This window comes from Ambystoma mexicanum, chromosome 3q (genome assembly GCF_040938575.1).
Source record: "Ambystoma mexicanum isolate Mex_15411 chromosome 3q, UKY_AmexF1_1, whole genome shotgun sequence".
NCBI classification, from domain to species: Eukaryota; Metazoa; Chordata; class Amphibia; order Caudata; family Ambystomatidae; genus Ambystoma; species Ambystoma mexicanum.
Window position 1 is genome coordinate 919,661,062 of NC_090926.1, and position 10,813 is coordinate 919,671,874.

Below are 10,813 nucleotides of genomic sequence, written 5' to 3' on the forward strand. Positions count from 1 at the left end.
GTCTTTCGATCCTGGCTCCGCCCCTTTGACTTTTGAACTCCTGTCTTAGTGTTTCTCGATTGTCTGCCTAACCAAAATATTGCCTGTGATTTCTGCCTCCAACTCCCTCTGGGTATCGCAGGTGCTAAGTGTGTTTCTGCCCCGGTAGCATTTCATGTCACGGATACGCGTTTATTTAGTAGACCGAACTGTCAAAAAGTGATCGCAATTGTGTTCGCGGTAACATGTTTTGTGCCTAACACCGGTTCATTCAAACACGGGGTACTTACCTTGAGACTTACTGTACAAAGTGAATTGGTTAGTTGTAGTATATTTAATGTGTGGTTTTTATTGAAGTTTAATAGAAGTGTTGTGTTTATAACGAATGGTTTAAAAATAAATGTACTTATATTTTTCTACCTGAAACCTTGAGTCAGTGTTTGCTTGAGTCATAGTAATTGTGGTCCCCTTGTGTAATCTCTGCTACTACTCTTATACTCTTGAGATAAGCCTGGCTGGTCCGCCACTGCTACCACTCTGACATAGTAGTACAGGCTTGTACCAAAGTTAAAACTTGTATTGCCACCTGTAGTCTTAATTGTGTGTAGTGGTCCCTAAGGGCACTGCACAGGATTCTGCCTGATAGAGGCTCGATAGTTTCTACAGAGCTTTAAGTTTCTACATTTCACACATGTCCAGGGTCAGAGTGGATGATCAGCTATTTATAGGTTACGCTGGAAGGTGTGTAGGACAAGCTGTGATTTAGCAGACTTTGTCTAGATGGATTATCCTGGCAATTTCTGAATGTTGCCGCCTGGCGGGTTAGGACTATCCAGTAGGCTTACGGGCCCATTCGACTAGGTGTATGGCTGCCTCTACTGCCCTGCAGAGGGGTGTTCCTATTCGTAACATCTGTGAAGCAGCCACTTGGGCTTCGGTCCATACTTTTGTACGCCACTACTCTCTAGATTCTATCCATGGGCAGGATCTGGCCTTTGGCAAGGCGATCCTTTACTCTGCAATTTGATTGGGTATTCTAAATTTGTATATTCTAAATTCTTTTCCTACCTCCTTACGTTGGTACTTCTTTGGGAGTCTGTCATAGATATGGAATACGTCGGAGGACCCAATCCCCTCGAAGAACAAGTTACTCTCTCACCTGGTAACGTTCTTTTGATGGGATGGTCTGACGTATTCCATATCGCTCCCTCCCTGCCTTCCCCGCTACAGAATTTCTTATGCGATTGCAGCTTAGGTTTCCGCAAGGCTTTCTGTGGTCCTACTGGCAGAAGATTGGTGCCACATGTTCTGGGAAAAATCTACAACTGAGGCTACGGGCGTCGTGCGTCCTACTTATAACATCCGGTGACGTCGGCTCGATGGAGGCCCTCGAGGACAGCGTATCGACGACGCCTAAAGATTTTCCGAAGCAGCACAGCTGTGGTGATTACTGTCATAAATATGGAATACGTCGTCGGACCATCCCATCGAAAGAACGTTACCAGGTAAGAGTAACTTGTTCTTCTTGTTGCCATCGCCTCTGCATGACGAGTGGGAGAGATCCAGGCCCTCTCCTGTAAACCTCTGTACTTAACATTTTATGACACAAGGTTAGTGCTATGGACGTACCCCTCCTTCATGCCCAAGGTGCCATCAGGCTTTCATCTAAACAAGCCCTTGGTGTTACCTGTTTTCTCCCTGATGCCTTTGTCGCTGGCTGAGAGGACTTTGCACTCATTGGATGTGGCTTGAGAGCTGAAGTTCTACATGGACCGCATGAAGTTTTCGGAAGACGTCACAACTGTTTGTGAACTTTAGCCCTGTGAACGAAGGGAAGGCCCTCTCCAAGGCTTCCATTTCCAGGTGGCTCTCCGGCTGCATCACCCATTATCACCGGTTGGCAAACAGACCGTTGCCTTGCCGTCCAAGAACCCATTTGACCAGAGCGATTGCTGCAACTACGGCGTTCCTGTCTGGTGTGCCCCTGCTGGACATCTGCAGGGCTGCTACGTGGAGGTCGACGGACACCTTCATGAGATTCTACTGCTTCGACTGGGATTCCAGGGAGGAGTCCAGAGTCGACCAAGCAGGGCTGCGCAACCTATTTGCTTGGAGGTGAGCCTGGTGAGGAGGTAATAGATGCTTAATGTTGAGCCTTGCCACTCCTTGTGGTTGTGCATTTATGTACTGCTATGTAGTCTTTATTCATGAGCATGTGAATCCATGCCAGACACCATGCTGGAGAAGGGACAAGTTAGTTACTTGTAACTGTTTTTCTCAAGCATGGGTCTGGCATGGATTCACATGCGAACCCTCCCGCCTACTCCTCTGCGGCTCTTCTCTTGGTCCTACTGCCACTTTACATGCTACCAAATCTGAAGATGGCTGATAGAAGGGGCTAGGTAGAGGGCAGTCTTTGGCTGCGGCAGTATGACCCAGAGACCATTGATTGTTCGGAGAAAGATAGTTCAGAAGTGAAAGTGAAACAGATTTTTTCTTTACTGAGGATTCCCAGCCTGATGACTGGGAATATTCATGAGCATGTGAATCAATGCCAGACCCATGCTGGAGAACAGTTACAGGTAAGGAACTTGTTCCTTATGAGTCACTGTAAATGTAGCATATGGATAGTCTCACGGAAACGCTCCTGGCAATGCTACGTTTTAGAATCTGAAAAACAAGATGCAATATTCCATGTATCTGAAGAACAATATGTAATATTCCATGTCAACCACTATATGGCTTGGGCAAAGCATGTGATTCTAAGCAGATGCAAACCACTGAAAGATTACCCTTGCTACCCATCCTCAATCCATTCCTTTTGCTAACCCTCATTCCATTCCTCTGAATTACTGGGTAAGCCATGTTCATATGTGCGCATCCCTCTCGGTCCCTCTCACCTTGTCTTTGCCTCCTCCCCCATCTCTGCCTTCCTTTCTCTAGTCCCGCGCTGCTTGCTGCCTCTCCTTGTACCCCTACACTCACCTCCACCTCCTCCCACCCTCTGCCCCACTCGTGCCCTGGTCAGCTCCATTCCCCTGCCCCCCTCATTGTGCCGTTCCCCTGCCCCTTCCGCATGCCGTTCCCCTGCCCCCTCCCCCTTCCTCCGAAAATGTTGAACTGTTCAGATGTGCAAAAATGCTGGCATCCGTCTACTCCGTTTGAAATATTGCTGAACTGTTGTAAATGTTTTTCGTTTCAGGTGAAATAGCTCTTCTGATGAACCGCCCTCGTGCTGCCACGGTGGTTGCACGTGGTCCTTTGAAGTGTGTGAAATTGGACCGACCCCGGTTCGAACGTGTCCTTGGCCCCTGCTCTGATATTCTTAAGCGGAACATCCAGCAGTACAACAGCTTTGTGTCTCTCTCCGTCTAAAACTGCTTGTTCTCCAGAATCAAACCAGCAACAACCAACACCTGCTTCACAAACGCAGACTACTTTGTTTCCATTTGCAGCGCCTCACGGCCCACTGGTATTACAGCTTCTGTCGGTTTAATGCAAAGCAAACAAAAAAGCTCCCATTGCGTTTCGTTTTTAATTTGGAGCGTTACTGCTCTGCAGTCTTTCATATACAGGAAGAGCTGTATGAAGACTTTAGCTGTTACTGCTTCTCTTTGTGCCGAGTATAGTGTCCAACATTGGAAGTGGGTGCCGTGCTGTTTTCGGTGTCGGGCACCTCCAATTGCCAGCGGAATTGCCCTAGAATAAGGCTGTAACAGTGGAGAATATTTTTTTAATGATGCATAATTTTCAAATTATTGTAAGCATATTTTAGGCTGTGGTCACAACCTGCTGTATTTCTTAAATGAATTAAATTATACAGACATTCACTGTTTCCCGAATGAAATTTTATGGGTATTGTAACACATGCTGCATCGGCCGATAGGGAAAAGGTCATTACAATCATACAAGGAAGACTTGCTAATGCCTACCGTTTCGTACAAAGGATTCTTTTCTTGGTAATGTTTTATATGTATTTGGGGGGGTCTGGAGAGGGTGGTGTCGTAGGGATTACCTTGTCAGTCGAAAATTCTATCTAAAGGCTATCTGCTCACATAAATTGTGACTTCGACTCAGTTTGAGGGGTATTCTCACCCACTAAAATATTTAAACTCAGTCACCAATGTGTGAAATAACTTTCTGTGGAAATGTTGACTATTAGCAATTTGATGCTAAGCTTATTTCTCCTGATCAGCTTCTGTTAGACTAGACTGGGTTTGCTAATGTTGTTGTCGAGGCAGGCTGCCTATCTGATGGAAAAGGTAGTTTCAACTTTCATGTTTAAACATCATTCTTTTTTTAGTTCATTACTTTTACTATATTTGGGTTCATTTTACATTTCAGTCGAAGGACTTTGGAAATTGATGCAGAATTGCTTACGGGAATTACATAGCCCTCCTTACATTGCACATTTCACGTATATAAACTAATAACTATTGCAGTCTGTAAATAAGTTGCAGTATTTTTCATTTTTTTTGTTCGTGCTCCATGCAAAGAATTTCAATGTACTCTGGCAGGATTCCATTGTAGTTAATCATCGTTCTGTTTCCACTATCATTTATTGAAATGTAGTTTTCATGTAGTTGCAGCGGATGTATTCATATTCAATTTTTTTTTTCTCTGAAATATACTCATGATTCTTTTAAATAAAGAAGAGTGGAAATGGGTCCTATAGCCAAAACATCTTTTGTGAAACACTCAGTCCAGCCAATTATAATTCTTATGCTCCTATAATATTTAGAGTCTTTTTAAGCAGACTAGTGTAGATAATCTATTTACCACTCTTTCAAAAGTGTATTTTCATTGATCATTTCCATGGTTGTGCCGATGCATTCCAGCATAAATGGCGCTTATTTAAAATGTCTGAAGATCAACCGATTAGGGCATTGTATCTGATGCCCATACCAGATTTTGACGAACATCCAGTTTTGAGCTGGTACTCCTATCTCAATAACCCATGGCGTGCTTTGTGGTCTTTATACTATTAGCATAGGGGTGCAAGTGGTGCCCGTCCTGAGCAACCCAAAATGCCCATGGCCGTCTACTGAAAAGGATTGATCAGTGTGCTCGGATGTATCGGATTTCATGAAGCAAATAATCGCTTTGAATCCATGTCCCATATGGTCTAGTTAGTATTTCTCTTTACAAGACCTATTTTCAAACGCCTTATATTTGTCTTGTCAGCATAGAAGCCATTACCTGGTATACGCTACTAGCATTCCTGATTGGATTGCTCCACTCTTCACCTCATTCTGTTTGTGTGGTAAACCTTTCGGGGGTGGGGATTGGTAGGGCGGTGTAATGTACATTTGTATGTATCCCACTAGTGAATATGCTAAGGATTTATGAATAAGTTCCTTTTCTCAATGGCATGGCTGATGGTAAACCATGCTTTCAGGAAGTCGAGTATGCCTTTATAAAAAAAAAAAAAAATTAAGTTGTATTCATATAACTACGCTCTCCCTGCAGTGTTTAGCTAATCTAAAACCTGATTTGATCCTCATTAAAACCTTGTTAAAGCACCTATGTAATCTAACAATGTAGCTCTCTACATGCACATGTATTTACTTTCTGTAAGGTTCTTTGTCAATTTTCACTAAATGTACTTTTTAACATGTTGCATACTCTATTTTGTAGCTAACCTACAAAATGTTGAAGTGGCTCGAAGTTGGAGTGGAATATTAATCAGTTATAGCTTTACCTTTTTATGTGCAATTTGAACATCTTGGAAATCACAATTGGCATAGTTTGCCTTCGCTAACATTCAGGGCTTTTGAAGTACTTTTTGCTAGGCCACCTTTAGTGAATATATCAAGGGTAGCGCCCTAGAGTTATAGTCAACCAGAGGACCATTTTTGTATCGTTACCAGATTATATAAATCTGATTTACTGTATGTGGTAAATATAGAGTTCTGTATCTCTACAGCTGTATGCAATCATATAGAGAGAGATGTGGAACCATATGGTTTTCCATTTGTTCTAGATTGTCCTAAAGGCAGGTCGAGCAATAAAAATGATTTCAATTCGTAAATGCTTTTGTTGTGTTTTTGTTGTGTATGCACATTTATTTTCATTTTAGTTTTGAGCTAAAACTTTAATTGTTGCTATAACATTTCACAAGATGTTATAATTTGCTTGTGGCCCTCCTTGGAATGATTTTGCGTATATGCACAAAATAATGCAAAGCTCCCATTTACGTATCCCATCTTGTTAGGTCTTTCTGTGCTGTCAATCGTGCCAATTTTGACAACCAATTCCCAGAGTTTATGCTCTGCAGTGCAAGACTAGCTTCGACATTTTTTGAGAAATTGAGCACTCGGACCATACCAATGGTACATAAGGCGCTATATAAATGCAAAGTAACATAACATAACTGACCATTTCTAAGTTTTCCCCAATAAATATTAGTATATTTATTTCGAGTTGATTGTGTCCTGCAACGTATTCCTCATCTTAGATGTATTCCATCCAGCTTTAGCTGCTTCACACATTTTTTTGGCAGAGGGCGCCATGTGTCGGTGACGTCGAGTCAATGGTCCCTTGAAGGCCTCCGTCGAGGGAGACGTCATCGGGTGTTAAGTAGCACGCGTGGCGCCTGTTGGCCTCAGTTCCGTTTTTACGCAGAATACCTTGCTTCGGAGATTCAGCGCGCCTCGAGTTCTGTGAGAATAGTAGAATTACTAACAATATAATGAATGTCCTCGTCATCGACGCCGACTACGACCCCGAGATCGGGTTTCAAGAAGTGCAAATCGTGCGGTTAAAAAATGTCTATCACAGACCCGCACCGAGAGTGTTTGTGGTGCCTTGGGGAAGGCCATGACATGGATGCCTGTACAAAGTGTCATGCGATGACGGGGAAGGCCTTGCGAGAGAGGAGGGGAAAAACTACAGGTAGGTCGTAAATCCGATCGTAAAGCCTCTAGCGTCGAGGTCCCGTGAGAAGAAGTCTCCTCGACACGAAAGGCATCGGTCCAGGTCCCGAAGCGATTCCCATCGCTCGACCAAAAAAAATCAAAGGAACAACGCCATAGGTCGTCCTCGGGCATATCCCCAAAGAGGATGAAATGCCCCACGAAACATTTGTCATCCGAAGAATGGGAAGCATTCAGGGTCCAAATGATGGAGGGGTTCGAGAAAGCAAAGCCTCGGTCCGCGCCTTCTTCGGAAGCCGGCCGGGAGCATCATCGCTCCGACATTCGCGCGCCCTCGAGCCCGGGTGATCAAAAGAGGAAGGATAGAGAACCTTCTAGGACGCAGAGCGATAAAAGCTGCTAGAGTCGACCGCTCGAGGTCACCAACGCCGTCCGAGACTGAACGCACCTCGAAGGGCAAGTCTACGAAGAGCGCCTTGAAGCCGGTGCCGACGACGGGTATTACATCGACACCGTTGTCGACATCGACCCCCGAAGCCCTCGGCACCAAAGGCTCCAGTTCGGCCAAGTCAGCAAGGGAAAGGGAAGGCTACAAGACCTGTAATGCTTTCAGGACCCATTAATACTCCTCCTCTCCCTCTCCGAGAAAAGGTTTTCAAACCTCTTCCTAGGAAGGAATTCTTCAATTCCCTGACCTCAATCCTTAAGGAACAGGAGAAATCTGATGAGGGGAGAGTACCCTTTGGGCTGGAATATGGCAGCCCAAATGTCCCAGAATGTCTCATTTCAGAAGAAAGCAGGATGAGGGATCTAGTTGAATCACTACACAATGCAAGTGGCATTGACACATCTCCTGAAAATGACTTTGGTAGACCAGAACCAGGAGAGCATGCCAGTCCATCATACCGTCGGCTAATGACAAAGGTGGTAGATTACTTAGGATGGACCAGACCACCAACCCAATTCATCCAAGATGATTAGACATATTGGACCATGGTCCTACTGAAGACCCAATACTACCCTTTCACGTAGCCTTGCAAAATAGGGTGGCCAAAAATTGGGAGACTCCGGATTCTATTCCGCCAATGAATAAATCCCTCACTTCAAAATACCGCCCTGCCAGTAGCAAATCTGGCTATCTGTCTAAACATCCCACTCCCGAGAGTTTGGTCATACAGGCAGCCACCGCTTCTAACAAACTGGCATACCCTTATATCCCTCCGGACAGGGATGCTAAGCGTGTGGATGGCTGGGCACGGAAGGTATTTTCAGCTGAGAGTATGGCGTTAAAATCAGCCAACTCCACATGTGCCTTGGCAAAGTTTTCGTACACTCTGTGGGAGTGCATTGCAATGGCGACGGAGCACATACCAGAAGGGGACGAAAGAGAAGGATTCCTAGCCATCGTAAGAGATGGGAAGGAGGCCATGCAGGAATCCCTTCAATCTGGACTGGACACTGCAGCTAGTGTGAGCAGGTCAATGGGCACTAGCATGGTAATGTGCAGATTTGCACCAGACTTACAGAACCACCTTCTGAACATGCCCTTTGACGGGTCTCACCTTTTTAGCAGCAAGGCCGACGAGAGCCTTGAGAGGTTGCAGACCTCAAAAGCAGCTACCAAGTCTTTGGGGGCTGCTATTATGCAACCTCAGCCTTTTCGTGCGCCAGGTCAGTCTTGGAGGGGACGATCCTATCGTTACTACTCCTCATATGGAAAGGTGAGAGGAATGGCCAGTCAGAGGGGCCAGAGAAAAGCCACTTGCGGTGGACGAGCAAAACGTGCAAAGCCAGCTCTAGCCTCTTTGCCATCAGCGGCTGCAGCAACCACCACAAAACCACTTTGAGGACTTGTATCACAAGACACCTTAGGAGGCAGGCTGTTAAAGCATCTGCAAGAATGGCGAGCCATTACTTTAGATGTTTGGGCTCTAGAAATAATAGCCCAAGGTTACTCCATTTTCTAACGCAACCTCAAAGCAATCCATCAGGGAGACACCCTTTGAAGTTTTCAGACCCACTCCTACAGCAGGAAGTTCTAACCCTGCTGGAGAAAGGTGCTATAGAGCGAGTACCTGCAGCGGAGAACAAGCAATGGTACTCCCTGTATTTTTTTATCCCCAAAAAGGACGGAGGACTGAGACCCATCTTGGACTCAAGAAACTTGAACACGTTCCTCAAGATGGTCACCCTTTCTCAGATCCTTCAGGCCCTTCAACTTCAGGATTTTTTGGTCTCATTGGACCTCCAGGATGCTTATTTTCATGTGCGGATTCATCTCAAGCTCAGAAAATACATGAGGTTCGTAGTTGGTGACTCTCACTATCAGTTTCGAGTCCTGCCATTCGGATTGACCTGCGCCCCGAGGGTTTTCACCAAGCTGATGGTAGTAGTGGCAGCGCACCTCAGGAGAGGGGGCATTCACGTCTACCCCTACCTAGACGATTGGTTGATCAGAGCATGTTCTGCCGAACAGGCACTGGATCACCTGAAAGTCACCTGCCACTTCCTCCACAGACTTGGCTTCTCCCTCAATTTCAAGAAGTCACAAATGACACCTCAACGGCTCCAGTTCATAGCAGCTGTATTAGATACATCCTTGGGAAAGAGCATGCCTCCCAGGTCGAGGGCTCAAGACATTCTTTAAATGGTTTCCAAATTCTAAAATGCCCCAAATCTCCAGGCCTATGAATTCTTAAGGTTACTCGACCTCATGGCATCCTGCATCTTCCTGGTGCCGGAGGCACGCCTGAGGATGAGATCCTTTCAATGGGCTCTAAAGACTCAATGGTCCCAGTTCTCAGGTCAAATGACGGATCTTCTCCAGATTCCGAACAGGGTTAGACAAGATCTTCCATGGTGGACTTGTACAGAGAATATCCTGAAAGGAGAACTTTTTTGGCAACCATAGCCGGAGATCAGTGGTGACGGACGCCTCACTCATGGGGGTGGGAAGCTCATGCCAACGATCTGACAATCTGTGGTCGTTGGTCTCCATTGGAGTCGAAACTACACATCAACCTTTTAGAGCTGAGAGCAATCAGACTAGTGCTGAAAGCTTTCCTGCCATCTGTCAGGGGACACAATGTCCTGATAATGAGGGACAACACAGTGGCCATGCATTAGCTAAACAAAAGCTGAGGTGTAGGGTCACTACCTCTGCAGAGAGGCAATGCAGTTCTGGTATTGGGCAATTCATGAAGGAATCTCTTTAATGGTAGTTCATCTAGCCAAGGAGGAGAATATGACGGCAGATGCTCTGAGCAGGCAGAGCACGATGTCCCACGAATGGGAGCCGGCTCTGGAAGTCATTCCAGAGAGCTTTGCCCTTTGGGGAACCCCTCAAGTAGACCTATATGCGACCGGAATCAACCGGAAGTGCAAAAGGTATTGCTCAAGGGAATTTCCCCCGAGAGGAGCACTGGGGGACGCGTTCGTGGTGGAGTGGAATTTCCCACTATTGTACGCGTTCCCTCCGATTCCCGTAATTCCTCGGGTCATCAGGAGACTTGAGACAGTTTGGGAACTGCATGATCCTAATTGCCCCAGATTGGGCCAGGAGAGCGTGGTACCCGGACTTCTAGACATGTCCATCTGCCCCCAGTACGTCTTCCTCAGAGAGGGGACCTTCTCTCACAAATGGAGGGTCCGGTTCTCCATCCAGAGGTCAAAACGCTCAACCTTCACGCTTGGTTTTTGAAAGGCTGAGCTACAAGGATTGGGACCTTCCAGATGACGTCATGGGGGTGTTGCTTTCGGCAAGAAGGCCAGCAACTAAGTCTCTATACCGTTGTCGTTGGAATACGTTTTGCAACTGATGCAGGGAAAAGAATATGTTGCTCCTTTTCTCTGTTCTATTCCGGAAGTACTGTCCTTCCTCCTGTCCCTAGAACATAGAGGTCTAAATGTTGGAACCATTAAAGGTTATCTTGTAGTGCTTTCCATCTTCAAGCGCTCGC

The 10,813-nt window shown here is 45.8% G+C and overlaps 1 protein-coding gene across 3 annotated transcripts in view; it reads left to right on the forward strand.

Annotated features, from left to right (window-relative positions):
* The window catches only part of PRKAR1A (protein kinase cAMP-dependent type I regulatory subunit alpha), a 459,354-nt gene extending 453,344 nt beyond the window's left edge, over nt 1-6,010 (forward strand). For all 3 annotated transcript variants that reach the window (XM_069655075.1, XM_069655072.1, XM_069655074.1), the window contains one exon: nt 3,182-6,010. In XM_069655075.1, the coding sequence (XP_069511176.1) occupies nt 3,182-3,354 (173 nt within the window). In that variant the 3' untranslated portion in view covers nt 3,355-6,010. The remainder of the gene's footprint in view (nt 1-3,181) is intronic.
* The last annotated feature ends 4,803 nt before the right edge of the window (nt 6,011-10,813 follow it).